We start from the raw sequence: 20,382 nt of genomic DNA, 5'->3' as shown, positions 1-20,382 counted from the left end.
ACCTCTCCAATACATTACATTGGGTGAAACATTCTTTTCACATTAAAATTAAACCCTAGAATTTAACATTTAATAAAACACTGTGCACATTCTATTAACAGACATGTAACTCTTAAACATAAAATAATTTATTCATCATCAATCTTCAAAGAGAAGGAATTAAAATTAAACGAAGACATACAATGCACAGATTTAGCAATATAATGCTTTCCAAAGCATGGAAATCCAGAACTATGTCACAGCTTTATCTTGCTGGTAATTTTCAGCTTAGTTTGAAAAATAAAAAAGTCATTTAAACAAATCTGCCTGCATTCAACAATTATGATACACTCATCCTCAAATATAGGCTGTATTATAAAGTATAACAGCACATGTATCATAACAGATAAAGGGATGAAGATGAACAAATATACTTGTGGGCTGATAATTTTTTGCTCCTTTAAAATTCAAAATTATTTTTAAAAAATCTGATCTTCAGGTCACGTGTTATTTCCAGGGTTCCTGATCTATCAAATTCTTTGTCCATTTTTCATTGACCCCACAACAGAATCTGGCCATACAAAAGAAGTCTGCTAGAAACAAAACTGCAAAGTTTAGTTTTGTCAAAGGAATGAAGACTATATTTGGATATATATCTACTTACACAGTTACCATGTGCAAATTCCTCTACAGTAAGTTCCTCAAAACATGAAGTGGTGTATAAGCAAAGTAACTTTCTTGATAATTTATGCTGGAAAGGTTCCATTTATGACCATTAGATTTCTACTTCAACTTAAAAAAACCAAACCATAACCAGCAACAAAAACACAACAAAAAAACACCACACACACAAAACTAATGTTTCAAACATTTTCTAAATTCAGACAGAAGTGCTAATATGAAACACAGCATAAAGACTTCACTCAATCTGTAACTCAACCTTCAGCAGTACTTAAGTATCAAAAGCTGCCCTCCAAAATATAAATGGAAAATGTATTTATCAAAATATAAGTATGAAATTTACTCCAGTATCCAACTGGAGAAATTGTATTGAATTACGAGAGCAATGATAACAAGCTTCCCTGCATTTATATCTTATATAATGCCAAAGAATCCTCATTATTTAATTATGTAAGCATAATTTTTCAACCCACTCATATTAATTTCTGCTCTGAGGATATGAAGTATCTTGCAAACATTTCAGGCCAAATGTCAAAAGAGACCTGTCAAGCTTCAAGCAGTAAGCTTCTTTCATGTAATCTAATATAAAAAACCCCAAACTAATCCATATCTGACTTTTTTTGCAAGATTCCATTATAAAAAATTCAGTTATTAAAACAATGTAGCATTGGTATAGGCAGTGTTCTTTCTCTCCTGGCTCCACAGCTGTGATTACACACCTATGCAAATACACACCACATTTCTGCTGTGATTTTTAGAACAGTTCATTCAAGTCCAATTTTATACAACAGATTATGATGAGAATAGATAATGCACTTTAAAATTTTTCAGAATTACCCCAAATTAAATTGTTCAATTTTCATTTGCTTGATAACTTACATTACTTCTAAATTTACTGTGCTAATGTGTATAAATTTCCATTTTCTTCTTTTTAACAGGCTGTGTGCAACAGCTTAGATGGGATCACACTTAGCAAAGATCTGCAACCACACCGTACCTATTTCACCACCACAAGCAGCTGCACACTATTTCCATATAGTTGTAGTTAGGAGCAGATCTGCTCCATTCAAACAGCAGAAATGTATTTTGAATCCCAGAAAATTTTCTTTCTTTTGCAGTGTTCACATCTGTAGGTGTGAGAGTTTTCTGTTGGAAATAACAAAGCTGGTAGAACTGTGATTACCTGTAAATTGAAACATTTAATGATCTTGAAACACTACTTAATGAATTTAAGCTAGGAAAAGACAACCTACCAAAAAATCAGTGTGAAAGGATTGGAAATGAGGTTTTACAAAGCCCCAACAGCTCAAAGGAATTACCTAAATATACACATCTAGTGCTATTTCCAGATGTTGTAAAATATTCCCTTCATACAGAGCAGCTGCATCTCCTGCAGGGCATGGGTCTCCTGCAGCTCATGTGTCATTGCTGCCTGCCCTTTCTGGCCATCCTGAGAATGCTGGCATGTGCACACTGGCACTGGATGCCATGTTTAGGCAAGTGAATCATGTGCTTGAAGCACTATTGCTTTAAAGCCTGTATTTGGTAAGGTAAGATTTACTTTTGCCAAAAGGTGAGATAATGTTTACATGGACACTTCTCAACAGTTTTTCCACCCAGCAAAGTAACACACACTGCTTCTCTATCTCCACTCAGCAGCAATACTGGAAATATAAATATTAAATGATGGATATGGATATGTTTGTGTCTGGAAGGCAGAGGAAGAGTGAGGGTGTCCTTCATCAGAAATCTGTTATCATTTGACAGACTAAAAGATTAATTAAATGGAATTTAATCACTCCAAGCACAACCTATGCATGGTAAGAGAAATTTGTTATGATTCCTTGACTGTTTCTTGCAGCCCATTGTGCTTGTACAGCAGATTACTGTCCATAAATAAGCCTGATGGCTTTGACACTGTTATGTTCAGTGTCTGTACCTTTATCACTACATGATTGTGTAATCACAATTTGTCTTTCCCTTTTACTCCTTTCAGCTGCTACCACCACCCATCCTACAAACTGGTACAGTACTCCAAAATGCCTGCATTGACAAGTGAATGCCATCTTATCCAGCAACCCAGCAAGAACTACTTTGAAACGATTCAAGAGACTTCTCTTCCCTGTCCCAATGGCTGCAGGGACTGGGGTTTGCCAATACAGCTTCCAGCAGAGCACCACAAAACAACTGCTGGCTTTATCCAAAAGTTAAAGATAGGACAAAAATACAAGACTACTATATTTTTGGATTTTGAATAAATGATTTTTGCATAGAAAATTTCAAATTGCCAAGACAAAGAGCTATGGGTCTTCCTAAAAACTGTATCCCATTTTTTGGAACATGTTACAATCCAATTTTACAAGGGAATCTATGATGTGATACAAAAGACAGCAGAAAATGCTGTGTTCATTCAAGTATAATTCTCTATCTTTCATTTCCTGCAAAATAACAACTAGTCAAAGAAAAGAAAAAACAGCTTCAAAACTGTACTGCACCAACTACACCAATTTTCCTTCCCTCTGGTCTTCATTTCTATATGCTAAGAATTACAAGATAGAACAAGAAGTTTCTTTTTTTTTTTCTTTCCTGAAGAGAACAATAAAGGGGAACAAAATCACCTCCAAACCACAAGTTCATTATAAATAAAATTCATAACCTAGGACACTTATTTAAGCATCAAAGTCAGGACTGACATGCAGGAGCAGAATCAAGTATGAAAGGCAGCAAACTATTTACCTACACTCTGCCTTATCTGGCACTACTCAGCACACTCAATTATTCACTTTGGTGCCTGTCTGTTGGTTGTGGGCTTTTTTAAAGCTGACTTTGAATTTCACCAAGCAGCATATTTGCAGATAAAGCCACTGACTGATAATCATTCTATGCTCTATGCTTAGGGCAAACTGTCTTTCCTACATTTCATTTCCTGGAAAAAAAATTAATATAGAATTTAAAGGAGATAATTTAAAAATAAAACTAAATCCCCATGTCCTTGAACACTGGAAACTACTCTGGATTTGTCTTCTTCTCCTGAGATTGTTTCAGATTTAAACTGAGGGAATGCTATTTAAAAAGTATGAAGATGAAAACTGACAGATATATTAAGTCAATATTTGACAATAAAGTGCTCAGAATTACTGCTTTATTGAAAAATCATCAAAACCACATCAACAAAACCATGTGATTCTCAACTAATAAGAGTGGAAAGAAATACTAACATAACCCTAAAAAACAGCTTCCCCATATGCATTAGCCTCAAAACTTGCTTTTTACAACTCCTTAACAAATACAGTTACAACCTTTCTCCAAATGTTCTTGGGAGCATCTCTCAATGTATAAATATTTTGTTGTCTTTTGCCCGATTTTAATTAATTCTCTGTCCACAATAAGTCTTTTGAAATAAACTCTTCACATCAGCAAAGAGCATGCTGGTTTAACTGAAATGCTGGTACAGTCATGTTCTGAACAAATGAGACTGACAGGCACAGAAGATGCACCAGAGCAGAGCTGGCCTGAGAAATTTCAACAGAATTTGACTAAAATATGAAATGTCATTTAAAAAAACAAACCACAAAACACCACAAGAAAATCTTGGCCTTGTTTGAATTTTGACTCACCACAATTCAAACTGTAAGATTTTATTCCCTGTAGCTCTGCTGCAGAGTTATCTAGCATAAGAGCATATTTGAGTGAAACTACATTACTACAACATCCACCATTTTTGATAAATAATAACCTTCTTTATAAAAATAAATGGATTTTTTTTTTTAAGTACTTGTTAAGAAGACTAGTATCACAGGAAGGCTGAAGATTAAGACTTATCTTCTAAAAGAGTTTGAACAGTACAGGAAGATAAGACACCAATCCAGTCTCTGAACAATGAGAAAGCGCTGAATAAGGGGAGGGGTAAAAGCAAATGGTTCTGGAAGAAGAGACAATTATGCATTTACACCACAGAATGGATAAATACTGTTGAACAGTCAGGTATCTAGGACCGGTTGCACTTCATTTAACAAGTCAAGGGAGTTCCCTCGATATGGGTTTTCCATGTATGCCACAGACTGTGCTATGGTACATATACTACACTCACAGCAGCAAAACATAAAAGATAAAATTGAAAGCCACAAAATCTGTACTGAAAGACAATCTCAACTTAAAAATGCCAGGCTCTTTGTAGAGAGATATTTCAGCCTTCATAGTTAACTCAGGGAAAGTTACAGCTCCGCTTCTGGAGTCCACCCCCACCAAAACTTCGCCCTTAAAAACTTTCCACTCCTTACTCCAGCAGTTAGGTGCAAGGAGCACATATGCTGGGATCATCAAGTGCCTGCATGGGAATGCTGGAACAAGAAGTATTGTGCAACTGCACTGCAGCCCTCCCTAGGGATTTCCCTGGCTATCCCTTGAACCACCTTCTCCCTTCCTAATAAAAAGAAACAATACAAAGGTGACCCTCTCCAAATTAAAACAATTTTGCAAATACCTGCTGCCACTTGCACCAGAGCCCTCATCACAACTTTGCTCACAGTTTACGAAGCATTCCACCCACTACGATGGCTATTTTGAACCTCCAAATAATTTCAAACATATATCATTTGGAAAAAAAAAATCCATTTGCAGACTTACATGAAATCCTGATTTGTATAGAAATATACTGGCCAGATGCAGTAAGCAGACAGGAATCAAACCCAGTTGCAGTTTCTCTTTATTAAGAGCTCCTAGCTATCTTGCCATTAGTTATGAAAATGAGATCCTCAAAACAAAGTCAAATAGCTCAGTAACAAGCTGTTCTCTTGGTGCCAGACCTAGCATATTGCACCCAAAAACCCCAGTCTTATGTCTAGACAACTAGAAATACCCACTAGCATAATCATTTTTTTGACATAAAAGCTTTCCTTCCTACTTTCTTGAGATTGAAATGAACTAGCATAGAGCTGAGCTTACATAAAATACTTAACATATCTTTAGATTATACAGGTGGTCTTTAAAACACCTTTTCTTGGAAATCCACAGCATGAAGAATACACATTACGGCACATTTTGGTACAAAATCTTTGAATATTCATGTCAAACATTATTCCACTTATGTGTTGTAATATGGGTAGTGGAAGTTACTCATTTTGTGTTGGACTTGATGTTAACTTCATTACCACTGAATCATATCGATGCAGCAAATGTGGATTTATTCCCCATACCTAAAATATTTTAATAAAGCTTTTTGCAAGTTTGGGGTTTATTGCCAAAAAAATACCTATATAAGTATGCAAAGTATAAATCACTAAAACTTGCAAGTCCAATAAAGTTTGTTTGCATCACAGATCAATAACCCAGATTCAGAAGTGAGAGCTAAGCTTTCACTGTCACACCACACAACTGTTACGATGCACAGATTAAAAGCATATAAATTCACAGGCCAAATGATGTAAATATTCAATTTAATATGCCCTAAGTAATGTGTTGTGCATCAAATACAACCACTGAGCACTATTCCAAGAACTAGTTTTATTTTGATGTTACTGCTCATACAAATATAAATTCTATAAATAAAAGAAAATACTGCAACTAGGTATTTCGGAGTTTAAAAGCACACAAAGGCTTCTAGTTACACTCTTATAGTATATAAAAGGTAAGCATGCCTAAAAAATCTTGGGTACTATTTAATCTTCACAGAAATACTGAAAAGAAATGCTATTTTAGAAGAACTATTTTATAGTAATGTAATTAATAATAAGCTTCTTGAGACTTAGTAGTATATGCCACATATATTCACATGTAGATTGGCACTAATGTACTTTTAATAAGAGAATCCTGAATTTACAACTTCAGCTATGAAAGATTTTTAACTAGCACTGCACTTCACTGTTTTATCACTATTCCATTATTTCTCTATATTAAAAACGTATGTCAGATTAGGTGGTACCATCTAGAGTATATATGAAGTATCAGAAACAGATTATGGTGATGTGGATCTCGGCCAGACCACAAAGCATTACAACATCACAACTTTGCTGAGGAGATACCAACCAATGCTACAGTATATGGCTTTGAAGTACTGTTCTTTTTGAGATGAAACACACTGTTCTTCTCGGTCTCAAAGAAGAACACATAAAGCTTCCTTCTGTTTATTTTGAAACTGGTACCCCCCTTTTATCAAGTGCTTGAGATAATTTCTTATGCAACATGAAACAGTTAATATTGCATAATGAAGACCACAAAAGAGCTTACAGAAGAGCTCAGGACTACCTTTAAAAAAAAAAATAAAAAGGGAGCTTAGCTTTCCTTTCCATCCAAATTGTCAATAGATTCACAGACTAAAATCCAGATCCTCAGCTGCAGCTAAAAAGCACCCCAGGATAAGCCCACCTTTGTTCCTCAGCAGTGGTCCAAGCCCTTGACATAAATTAGACCAGCTCTCAGAGAGACCAAAACCATCACAGCAGGTAGACACCAACACAAACACTTCCAGCTTGCATCCCTTGTGTGAACATCAAGTATCATTTTGATACCTCCATCCCACTGAGGCACAGATTCCTTGTCAAGCAGTAGTAAAACAAACCTACCAAACTCCTAGACTGAATCTCTGGTTTTACTTGGTTAATTTCTATGGGATACATAAAACTCAAGGAGTTTCTTGCTCGCTTCTGTCTCCATAACGACAGTGTCATGGAATAAACTCTCAGCTAAACTCTGCCACAAGCCTTCCATTTAATGCTGAACTGAATCTCCCAAATAATTTTAAGTAAGCAGCCAAACCAAAACAAACCCACAAATGTAATCCTGTCACTGGCAAGCTATTTTCAAATTTCTTTACCGAAAGTAAGAAAAAAACTCCAAGACACTGATGGCAGTGTCGGAGTTGTGCATTCTGCCAAATCTTCATTTTACACAAAGTTTCTATCTGTGGAAAATGTACACTATTTTTTTAAATCACATTCTACCATACGTGCAGAGTCTTACTACAAACTGAGAGCAGGTCTTCACTGTGGATGGTATACAAGCAGCAATAAATTTCTCCTCTGTCAAGGAGCTAAACACAATCCCAGTTAGCGACCACAAAATACACCAAATTTCCAAAAACATGTAAGAGTTGTCAGCTGCAACATTTAAGTATTTCTGCAGAACTACACTTTTCAGGTTCAGCAGACCTACAAATAAGAAGGTCTTAATTTTTTCTTTAAGCATTGCTCTCAAAACCAAACAGACCTCCTAAATAATTTATCTTCATTGTTAGAAAGCTTTTATAGCAACTTTTCTCCTACTTCAAATTTCTTTTTAGATATGGAAGTGCACAATGCTATTTGCAGAACCTCAGCTGATGTCTCAGAAACCTTTCTTTTACCAACCCTTGGAAAGTCTTGATTATTCATGCATTTTTTCCTCAGTCCTTCCTTACAATCAGCGCTTTCAACACTTAGTAGTACATCTGTGACTTATATTTGTCTGGAGGTATACCAAATGAAAATGTTTCAGCCATTGCTTTAAGATGTTCTGCAACATATGTATAACTGAAGCTGTCAAAAATTAAAGACTGTCCTTCTAGAAGAATTTACAGAATAATTTTTAACAATAATTGAATTCCAAAAGACAGATCTCTAAATTATGTGAAAACTTGTGAGGAGCAGGAGTCTTGAAGTTTATATTTGATATTAGCATAATGACATTAAAATTTCTCATTGACATGCTGCTCATTTTCCCACGCTTCTAAAATGAAAACAGCACACTCAGTCATATCCCTTTAATAATTATGATGAGCTAAAGTTTACCCATGCAAAATTGTGGCAGGAAAGGCTTACTACTTTAGTAGGCTCAATTAATTGCTGTAAAAACAGACAATGTGAAAAAGAATACTGATCAGCAGCAACGTCTTTCACCATATTCAGAATAAGAAATAACCAACCAAGTGGATCCAATACTGTACTCAGAAGAGACTGAAAATAAGCTGAATTATCTCTTTTACATAAAACCACAAGAATGATTAGTCACATTCCAGATATTTCTGGATTCCTGCAAGCTGGTGTAGACTCACAGGCTCAGTCAGAACTGAGGTCTCCATTCTGCCCACTATTGCATAAGCAGATATAGAGACATCTCCAAAAGTTTACATTCTGAGTTTTACTGAGTAACTAAGCTCACTGACCAGAAGTATAAAACAAGTAAATCCCACTGACAGTTACTGTGACCATGGCTTTCAACATTCACAGAAGTTATACCTAGGAGGAACTCTCAACTAAAAAAAATAGTAAAGCATGCCTGTAGTAATTTTGTTCACAGTATCATGAAAGTATTGCTTACCAAGTCCACTGCAAGGAACACATTCAGACAGGCTAAGTTCCTACTGCAGCCTTAAGCCAAATCAAGGAAGTGAGATATGGGCTTCGACTGATCGAAAATTTAGGTTTAGATATGCAGAAAGCAGTCACAAGCTCCACGGTGAAACCTGACATTGTCCCCAGTTCCACATCTGAGAGGTGCAACTTTTCCCCTTTCAAGCCCTGACTGACCTGTCCAGTTACCAGATGATGTCTGCCAATTTTTTAACATGCAGAATTGAGCATTCCTGATGTAGATATGATCGTTTTCCTACACTTGCGTAAACTCAGCATTTGTTTCTTGCCTCTCAATCCTGCTGGAACCTGCCAGCAGCTACTTCCCAGCATTCCCAACATGGGAGGAGTTAAATCTCCTTCAGTATACATCCCCTCCAGTATTTCATGAAGTTAGACAACAAAAGCAGAAAGAAATCAGTTCAGGTAACAACAACAACAAGGGTGAGTGGCAGGAAGGAAGAAACAGTTTATACCATCAGCCTACACTTCCATCTAAAGTATAGAGCTGCACCAGGGCCCAGAGTGAGGATCAATCCACCCACAGGCTACAGCTACTCATCCCCAAAGAAAATGAGATTAAGGTCATGCAAACATTGTTTCAGAATATGTCAGATATATTAGTAAGTTACAAAGTTTCTGCTACAGTGCCATACCTAAAAATGTCAGTTGTTGCTAAGATGGTTTTTTTTGGTTGTTAGACAAATAGGTAAACCATTTTTTAATCTGTGAAACAAAAAAAAAGGTGGATGGGGGAAATGATAAATACAAATCATTTTGGAATATACCCAAATGTATACACACTGAAGATGAGCTTTGGTAGGTTTATCCCTGGCCACTGCTTCAGAAAACAGAGAAAGTTCATTTCATTTCATTACAAGAAGCACTGCAATATGCTACAAGGGCTCAACTGGCTTATATATTGGCTCAATATATAAGGAGTCAGAAAGAAACTTCCTCAAGCTCTTCTTTCTAACATAGATCCCACCAATTCCTTCTTCAAGAGGAGAAAAACAAACCCAAAACAAACACTGATAATGGCAAAAGATAAGCTACTCATTTTTGTTACAATCAGCAAAGAATTGTGGAAAAAAAGGAAGGAAAAAATATCCATACAGAAAAACTCAGTTAGCTATTTTTATAACAAAATGTAATGAATTAGAACTTTCAACATGTGGGGGATACAAAAATACAGAGAAATAATCATACTTTTATTGCTAAAAAAATGTAAGGGATGAACTGAAGACTATTATAGACAAAGGCTACTAGGAATAGAGTAATTTTCAAAACCACGAGAAGGATCTACTGAAGGCAAAAGTAAAAGCACTTAAAACAGAAGAACAGAGATGCAGGACTTCTCATATTTTGTTCTGATACATTAAAATGCTATGGTGAACAAATTATTTTCTATGTTCTGATTGTATTATAACACTAATGCACCTATTATTCTTAAATGAAATCGTTTAGATTGAATGATGGACAACAAAACTCAGCTGCCATACAACCAGCTACTCCTTTAAGTCTCTCGCATCTGAACCTTATTCTTTGATGCCAAAATTCCCTTACTGATGTAGCATCAGTTTCATGTCCATCCTTTTCCACTGCTAGCCGCCATTAATATGTATTAAAAAGGAAGTCCCTATATATGTTCAACTATTAATCAACATTCTATATTAAATTTCTTAAAAAAGAAGATGCACATACATATTTCCACTAAAGATGCTGACACTAACAAGGAGTGAACTGAGCAGGGTTTCTATTTGTTATTCTTCTTCCACCTACTGCCCCCTTTTAACACTGGCCACATACAAGCATTTTAGACCATATACTCCACGCTCTTTTATGTCTGCAAATGTCGCACACCAAACATTCAGTTTTCTTAAAAGTAATCTCTCCCATACCACCTACATCTCTTAAGTACAGCATATGGATTGAAGAGGTGTGCACATTAAAAATTAAAACCTTTAATTGTTTGGTAGATTCCAGCATTTTGCTGTTTACCAAATGCAGAAAAAACCCAACAAACCAACAAGAAAACAAACCAACAATAAAAACCCCACCATGAGCCAAAAGCATCACCCTCTGTTACTACTCAGACAGGAAAAGAATTGGATCTCCTAGAGGTCATGCAAAGAACTGCCCAGAAAGAAAGTGCTGGCAGAGCCTTTTCATACCTACATAAAACACACTGACTACAGGAAACGGTGGACACCGTTAGTACTTTTTAGTCATGCAGACGGCTTTCTGTGGACTCCTAAAATCCCTGAAGAATTCTAACTATAAGGAGAAATATCACAGGCACACAGAATACAGAGAGGAAGCTTCCCAGATTCTGGTGATAACTCCACTAAAATAAAGGGGATTATTTAATTGAGTAATAACTTCTTGACTGAGCATAAGTTTTTCATAGATTGCTTTAAAATTGTCAGCTACAGTGTTTAAACAAATATCAAACCATTTTCATTTGGTCCACTCAAAAAGCCAGTGTGATTAATTTCACAAGTCCATAAACCACTGCATGTCTATTTATCACTACAAAAGAAATAGAACTTGCAAACAGCCCTGCTGTTATTCACAGTCAAACTCTAACTGCTACCAAATGGTAAAACTGATAAATTACCTGATTAAATTACTGAACATAATCAGAGGTGCCCTGCTGCCACTACAGTCATCAGTGCTTATGTGAAAAATTGAGCAAAATTAGGCTCTAGATATGCAGTTTAGTCTTCAAGAACTGCCCCAGACATGTCTAGTCCTAATGAAGTTAATGAAACTACTCGGGTAGAGAGGTCAATATTAGCAGGTTTCATTCCAGGAGTGGAGTTTTAAGCTGTAAGTAGCACACATTGCTAAGGAATAATGCACGACAAACTTACAATACCCGGAATGTGGTGTGTCACTATCCAATTTATTAGTGGAATGCAAATTATAAAGTACTGTGTTAATTATTTAAGAAGTGATGTTGAAATGGTTAGGTGCTAAAAACTGCTGTAGTTCTGGAAACAAGTCAACTCAATGTCAGAGAACAGGAGACTGAGTCAAATTATGTCTACTTAGAAATACAAAGCTTACTGAAAACCAGATCATTTACTATGAATTTATGTATAGCAGATCATTCTCAAAGGTGGGACAGGAAGACAAATTAACATACTTTTAAGAAGCAGCAATTATAATATTATTATTATTATGAGCAGGTAAATTCATGAATCTGACATAAACAGTTTCAAAAATTATTATTATAATACTTATGTAATTCATAGCAGATTTACTAAGTAAATGGAGTCTTCATAAAATGACACTCCATCACACTCATGCCAGCTCCTACAGAAATGGGAAATCAATTTTTTGCAAATGCAAATTACACAGTGGGTGGGTAAGAGAAATGCAAACTGCAAAATCCTACACTAAATAAAAACATATATAAACATGGTGACAGCCTGGTAAGAGCTCCTCTTCAAATAGCTAACGAATGGCAATCCCATTTTCCTTCCTGAACGAGTTCCTTTCAAATATGGAGGATGGTGACAAAAGGAGACCAAAAATGAGTTTTCAAGTAATCTTTTCATAAAGTAATATTTATTAGTTGTAATTAATAACTGGAATTTCTACAATACACTTCAAACTTTCAAAGAGAAACTGCATCTAATAATGCAGAAACTAAGAGAAAAATGATCCCATGACAGGCCAGAAAATATCTATTTATTTAGTTAAATTCTACCGACATTGGTAACATCTTCATTCAAATGTTTTTGTAATGACTCAGTATTTAAACATCACTATGCATAACAAGCTTCTTCCTGATTTGAATAAACAGAGTAGCACTAGGCCCAGCTATCCCGAGCAGTGGTATTCTCATTACACTGCAGCAACAGAAGGAAATAGTTTCCATGGAAAAAATTGTATTTTGCCTATCTTAAAATCTGTGTACTTTGTAGAAAATGTCAAGCATTACAAGCCTAGTGGCAGCACCGGGACTCCCAGGCAGGCAGGCCCTAGGAGGAGCACGGAGGTGGCAGCTCAGCCCAGGGTGACAGGAAAGAGGAGTGTGCTTCATGTCACAGTCGAGGGACTCCTCCAGGCAACTTAAAAAGCAGCACTGAGATTTGCACCTAATCCTCCACAGCCCAGGCGAGGATTTCTGTGATATAACGCTAGACAGACACGTGCAGGAGAGAAGGGGGTTCAAAAAGCTCTAACAGTCTGAGAGACACTAAGAAGAAATACGTGAAAACTGATAGCTAAAGAGCTTATTGCCTTTGAGTTTAAATCCTTTCATCGCTCTTTTCATCCAGGGGAGGTAAAATTTATTTACAGTATTTGAGAAAGGCAGGGGGAAGAAAAAAAAGAAAAAAACCTGTAAGCTTATAACTGCTGTTTGATCATCCTCTGTATCTTACTGTTTCTGCTTTTTTTGGTCAAAATTCACTCATTGTGACTGCTGTACAGAAGCTGTGAAGGAAACACTGAAAGCAAGCAACTAAAAAGATACCATTATTTCAATAGCCCCCTTGCCAGACATATCCCAATTAACTGTACATCAATCACTTAGACAAGGGCTACTCGTTTTCATTGTTATCACTACCGGGGCAGGTTTTACCCGCAAAACAGAACTTCATCCTGAAATTTAAAAAAAAAAAGCATAGACAAGTCCTCTGCGTTTGGGGAGGGAAAAAAGTACCTTTAAATGTGAACAGCTGTGTGGAGATACGTGAAAATATTCTGCTGTGAGAATAAAGAATTAACATACCAAACTGCAGCTACAAGTTCGTGGGTGTTTTTTTTCCAATTAAGTGACTTATGAAAATATATCCTGATTTATGGAAATGCATACAAATGGAGAAAGTCGTGCTGAACGGAAGATTACCTAGCAGACCTGATTCACCCTACCTCTTCACATTCTGTTATACCTTCCTATTTTAAATGCATCGAGCCGAGTATCCAATACAAGCTGAAGTACAGTCCGCCATAAGAAGTACTAGGAGTGCCCTTGAAAAATGTCCAGATTGCAGCTAGTGCACAAAGGACCTCGCCATGAAAATAAAGCGCATGAAGATTTCTCTCTCGCTGTTGAGCCGGCAGCAAGTGAAGAGATTAACTTCCCACCAACATCGGAAGACAAAGCGTTGGCAAGACACAAGCCAAGTTTAAGAGGTTTAGAAAGAAAGAAAGGAAAAAAAATTAAAAAAGAAATGGGTCGAGCAATTCATCCCGAATGCTCTGCTTCGTATTTGTCTCCCCCACAAAAAAATGCTCGACTGAGCTGAAGAGCCGTGCTACACGACCCAAGCGTGAGCACTCAGGTACTGACTGCCATAGGTAAGGGAGCCTGGCATCCCCCTTCCCTTGCTACACGGGAGGCGACGCTGCAGATCTCCCAATCCACCATCAAAAAGCGAAGCAGAACCAGCATCAGGGGCGGGAGGGAGAAGGTAATTAACTGGGAACTTTATGTTCCTCAAATATGCAACCAAGACCTTTTTTTTCTTCCCACGCCCCTCTTCTTTCCATGCTCTCTGTCAAAACCAGGCTGAAATAAACGTTATTGTATAATAAAACTATTAAATAAACAGTACAAGACTCACCATATCAGCTGGAACGCTGCTGGACATTTTGATGTTACCCTAAATGGCTTAAAATCAACTTTAAAAAAAAAAAAAGAAAAAAAAGGGAAAAAAAAAAAAACAGAGCAGCAGCACCAAGAGCAGCCTGCCGGAGATCTTCAAGATGCAAAACCGGTGTCAATATCGGAGGCAGCAGCTTCCACGTCCCCTGCGCGAAAGAGAAGAGGTGCCCGATAAGCAGCGGGGAAGGCGGCCGGCTGAGGAGCAGGAATATCCAGGGGCAGCGGTGCCGGGCTGGACCGGAGGAGCCAGCGGGAGACCAGAGATGGCAGCAGATCTCTGTCAGCGGCGGCAGCAGCAGCACCAGCGGTGCCAGGTAGACCAGGCAGCAGGACTACACCGCCACATGAGCTGCGTGCGGGCTTTTTCCCCCCTTACTCCCTCTGCCTTCTCTCCCAGCCTCGACAAATGACGACGGGATGATTCACACGGGATAATAGTGCGTCCAAGTCACCTCCTCAGTCGGCGCAGGCGACCCGGGCGCGCAGGCAGGACCTGGCTCCTGCCCCGGGCGGCGGGGCAGGGAGGCGGGAGGGCCGGGGTGGGCCCGGGGCCGCTGGGGAGGACGCCGGGCTGCGGCCCCCTCTAGGCGGTGTGCGGCATCCAACAGCGCCCGGCGGGGACGCGGGCCGGGGCGGGAGGGAGGGCGGGCGGCCGGAGGGGAGAGCCCTCCCCCGCGGCGCTCGGCGGGGGCCGGGGGGCGTTCGACGGCGGCCGCCTCCCGCAGCCTCAGCTCTCCGCTCGCATCGCCGCCGCCGCCTCCTCAGCCCGCCCTCCCTCCCTCCCTCCCCCGCCTCGTCCGCCGGCGGCTCCGGCCGCCCCCCGAGAGCCGCGCTGCGAGCCGGAGGTGCCGCTCCTTCAGCGCGATCCTCGCCCGCAGCCGCCCCCTGTCATCTTCGGCTCAAGCCAACATGGCGCCTGCCGAGCCGAGCGAGGGGACGCGGCAGGGGAGACACGGACCCTCCGCCGCCGCCTCCGCCACCCCCGCTCCCGCCGCGTCACACGCCGCCGCCCCGCGCGGCACCATGGGGCTTGTAGGCGGCCAGGGCCGACCGCCGCCGGGGCGGGGCCACCCGCCCTCCGCAGGCCCCCGTCCCGTCCCGTCCCGTCCCGTCCCGCCCCGCGGCCGGAGCCTCTCGACCCTTCCGCGCTCCCGCAGCTCGGCCGGGGCGGCACCGAGGGGGCTCCGCGGCACCGGCGGTGCCGCTCCCCCTCCGGGCAGCAGAGACGCCGGGACCGTCACGTGAATGGGCGCTTTCCCCCTACGGGCGCTGCAGCTCCCTCAGGGGCGTCGGGCGCTCCCCTCACAGCCCCTGCCTCCCACAGCGGGTGCCGTTCCTGGCGTGTCGGCCCGCGCTGTCCCCTTGGACGGCTTCCAAAAAAAAAAAAAAAAAAAAAGTAATTGCCATAGAATGTTTAGGGTTTGGAATGAACCTTAAAGATCATGTAGTCCTAACCCATCCAGCCACTAGACCAGGTTGCTCAAGGCCTTATCCAACCTGGACTCGAACACTGCCAGGATTGGGGTATCCACAACGTCTGGGAGCAACCTTTTCCAGTGCTCCACAGCCCTCTGAGTAGAGTTTCTTCGTAATATCTCTATTTCCCCTCTTTATATTTGTATGCGTTACTCCTTGTCCTATTACCCCTTGTTCTATCATTGCAGTTCCTGACAAGAGTTCCTGTACAGATTCCCTGTAGATAGGCTACATTTTCATGTTAACTGTTTTAATTGTTTTGCACCCCAGATCTTCAAGTCTGGGCCTGTACATCACGTTTTTGTATTTCTTATTCTCACATTATTCTTTAGGTTTTTCTTAAGGGTTGTTGGGTTTTTATAATTATTTGTTTCTTTGTTTCCCAAACTGTGTCATTTTAATAGGGAAAAAAAGCTCCTGTGAGATTCACAGTGCAAACAATGACTGCCACCTTCGAAGCACCTGGAGAAAGGGCACTCCCTCATCATGTCAAATGCCACTTCAAAAGCCACCTTGCTTCCTGAAGAGCTCTGCATTTTGTTATGGATCCAAGTTATCAGAAACTGTGTGTGCAATGGGTGTTTTATCCCTTATTCCAGGTGGCTCCTGGAGATCAGCATTCAACAAAGAAAGGCAGTGCCTGATGAAAAGTGCACTGCAGCTCAAATACACGCAAAAAAATCCACACAAGGCACATGTCTAATGAAGAAATGAGTTGGGCTTTTAAGAGGGGTGTGGATAGGCACATTCACATACCAGTACTGTGAAACTGTCCAAGAAAAAAAAATAAATCAAGAAAATCAAGCAGATGGTGACAGATGGTTCCTTTGTGGACAAATCTCATGTAAAACCACAGGAAATTAAGACAGAGTTGTTCCCTTTAATTCTAAAACTTCGAGTCTGCCTTTCCTGTTTTAGGACTTCATACTGCAAAGGCAACCCCTGACAAGACACTGTCCCTTGCAGGGGTTATAATTCTTTATTTTGTACTCTGCCCCAAAATAGTACAAAACTACTGACTTCAGAAGATAGATCTGACAGCAAGCAGCCCTGTTTGATGCCAGGGAAAAAAAGTTGGGGGCCAACAGATGTGGCTCTACATGTGTGACCTCCGTGAGGATTCTATACTGTCACATTGTGTGACTTTAGGCACGTCACTCCCTCTCTTGTCAGCCTAATTTACTTGGATGGTACATTTTTGGGAGTCAGTGGCAGCCCCAACCTCAGTCAGTCCTTCTAGACACCAACAGGATAAAAGGTCTTGTGTTTGTGGGAGTAATAGCACATTGTTGAAGCACCGCTTACTCTTTCTCTGACTGGATATCCTTGAGGAACAGAGAAAGTACAAGAGGAGAGTTAAAGAGATGGGACTTGAAAGATGGGTCTCCATTTCAAACATTATGCATTCTCAGGTATCTGTGATTTTCTGATTAAATCAGTGACAGACTAAGAAATTACAAGATCTTGCTTAGTAGAGTTTATACTTAGAACCTTACTAATGTAGGCTTTTCCCTGAAAAACAATCAATCAATCAAACAAACAAACAAACAAACCCCAAGAAACTTATATACAACAGTTTAAATTTAATCAGCCTCTTAATATCTGCTCCAAGGCCATCCTGCAGCCCTTCACTCCTCTCAGACAGCAGCCCTGTATAGGTGCTTCGAGGTGATCCAGGTAATTTAGGAGGTGCCCTGCCCATACCTTTCCTGCCAGCACTCGGATAGTAGGGGCAAGAGAACAGGCAGCACAACTGCTTTACAGGCACTGCACATCTCAGCTGTCTCCCGATGTAAGCTGAAATTGGTGGCAGCACAATTATGTCCTTGGCCACTCTGTGACTGCTGAGGTGCATGGTCCTTCCCATCTCCTCTGCTACAAGCTGGCAACACAGATAGCGGGGCTTTGTAATCCTTTGCAGCTCACAGGGTGGATTGCCAACGATTATGTGGAAATACCCTTCCTCTGAACATCAAGAAGTCCATGTGCCCAAGCAAGTCAGGCAAGTAAAGACAGCAACAAGCACAGGCAAACTGGACAAGGGGTCAGCAAGGCAAGCAGGCAAGCAGCAGGGCACATCCACTGCACTGGAGATGGCCCTTTTTAATATTCAGATGGAGGAACTCTTCTGTGGTACATAGTGATAAACACATCCATAGGACATAACCACAGGAAAGAAACCAGCATGATTCTATGGGTTTTGCTTTTTTTCCTCTCTTTTAGCAGTACATTAAGAGGAAGGATCATGTGTTGGTGAAGCAGTGGGGTACAGGAGGAGTCAGGAGTCCTGAATACTCTGAGTTCTTGGTGCTTTGTGTTTGCAGTTGACTTGGTCAGCTTTTCTGACAAATGTTGTATAAATGAGGATCGGCTCCTCTCTGATATGCAGCTGTACTGATCAAGAGATGTCAATTACCTTTTTAATGATTATTATGATTACCATCTATTTGAATCTACAATTATGACTGCTGCCAGAATGCTCCAGTATTAGGCACAGCACAGTGTAAGTACATATCTTGTCCTGTCCTGAAAGGTTCATAGTGCTGGGTTTACCCAACAGCTGATATTTATATCACATTCGAATGATTATTTTTTCCCCTGGCTTTCTTCTGTGATGACCAAACACAAATGAATGGAGGATCTGATACAACTGGCACATGCTGGAGAACATATCAGGGTGATTTTGTGATGGCCAAATAACTAAAAAGAGGTGCTGAATGATGAGCCTGGTAGAAGTTGCACTACATATGATGACAGGGGTAGAACCTACCAGTTTTGTAGAGGTGAGGTCATGTATTTGAAATGCAGGGTGGTCAAATATAAAACAGAAAACCAATCTTTTCTCTTTGGGATGTATTAAGAAATGCTGTTATGATAGTATTCATTTCACATTTGCAGAGAGAGGAAATGAGAGTTGTGGTCAGCAGTAGTTGTCTGGAACAAGGGACCCTGCAAAAGCATAACCACAGGCTGAGTCTGGGATCAGCTTGCAGACAAATCCCAAGCAAGTGCTACAGGCATATACATCTGAAAACGAATCTTTTCCACATCCAAAGATCAAGGAAAAAAAGGGGAAATGCCGTTCAAGAGGAACGCTAGCAACATAGAAAGCTTAAAAGGCTATTTTGTTTTTGGGGCCTAATCCTGTACTCAGATGCACAAATCTTTTTTCCATTAAGTTTCCTTTGCAGAACTGTCATTTGAATTTAGACATCTGGGTACAAAATAATTCATCATCATTACTTTAACAATTTATGGGGGAGATTGATGAGGTATACAACTGATATTTCATTCCTCATTTGAAAAATATGCCATGGCACAAGTAGAATTTGGCTGTTCTGTATTCCCTTAGAGAGGAATTGTGCCAGGTATCCACAAGTAGACTGGGCTGCGGATTAAGCGTTTCATGGCCATCAGTACTAGTTGAAAGCTGACTCTGTACTGAGACATGCTTAATAGGAATAAAAGGTCTGTTATACTAAATCAGATTAGTAGTCCAGCCAATGTGATATCCTGTCTCCAGCAGTGGCCAGCATCAAATGCTTCAGAGAAGGACACACAGACTCCCACAGTGGACAATCATGTTATAATCATCTTGTTTGCTAAGTTTCCACTGCTGCCAAGGCTGCCAGAGAGGCTGGTTTATGCCCTGGAGCACAAAATTTCATGTCCTTTATAGCCTTAATGGCAGCATAACCCATTGTTAACATGTGAGACCGATTGCCGTTTTTCAGAAGAGCAGCGCTCTCTCCCGAGAGTTGTTATTGCTGGGGTTGGAGACCAAGTCGAACCTACATCCCACGACTGAGATTAAAAGCTCTCAGCACAGTACTGTCTTCCAGTGTTTTCCCTTTGTGAGCTGCAAAGGATTACAGGAGCATCTTCAGGAGAGGTAACACACCATCAGGAAATTTCTTTTAAGGCGATTTCTGATTTGTCTCCAGATTTTTCAGAGCACCCTGAGAAGGTGAAAGGCTCCCAAGACAAAGGGTTTAATTCTTTGGGGTTTGGCTGTGGGACAGATCAGGATTCTTTCCCTCTCTGGCAGCCACAGCAGCAAGATATCCAGGGCAGCAAGGAACACACTGGGTTACTCAACAGGGTACTTTTAGTACCTTTGTAGAAACACGTGGATTTTTTTTTTTTTTTTTTTAACTCTTACAGAGCCAAGTTTGCATTCAACTCAGTATGACTCAGTCACACTGAACTCAGGTGCTTTACAAAGAAGTGTTCAGGCAAAAAGCTGCACTGGAAATGAGGGCTGGATCCCACAGAGTGCTTGCCACCCGCTGTCTGTAC

General features: G+C 40.3%; 1 protein-coding gene across 2 annotated transcripts in view; it reads right to left on the bottom strand.

Moving 5' to 3' along the window:
• Positions 1-15,265, bottom strand: part of UBL3 (ubiquitin like 3) — a 58,866-nt gene extending 43,601 nt beyond the window's left edge. The window contains exons 1-2 of one of the 2 annotated variants that reach the window (XM_069012596.1): positions 15,060-15,265; positions 14,567-14,753 (exon numbers count right to left, since the gene is read on the bottom strand). In XM_069012596.1, the coding sequence (XP_068868697.1) occupies positions 14,567-14,593 (27 nt within the window). In that variant the 5' untranslated portion in view covers positions 14,594-14,753; positions 15,060-15,265. Of the gene's footprint in view, positions 1-14,566 lie in introns of both variants that reach the window. The other variant, XM_069012589.1, reaches the window with a different exon arrangement.
• Between the last annotated feature and the right edge of the window lie 5,117 nt (positions 15,266-20,382).

The sequence above is a fragment of the Aphelocoma coerulescens genome, chromosome 1, assembly GCF_041296385.1.
Source record: "Aphelocoma coerulescens isolate FSJ_1873_10779 chromosome 1, UR_Acoe_1.0, whole genome shotgun sequence".
Classification (NCBI taxonomy): Eukaryota; Metazoa; Chordata; class Aves; order Passeriformes; family Corvidae; genus Aphelocoma; species Aphelocoma coerulescens.
This window is presented reverse-complemented; position numbering and strand designations above follow the sequence as displayed.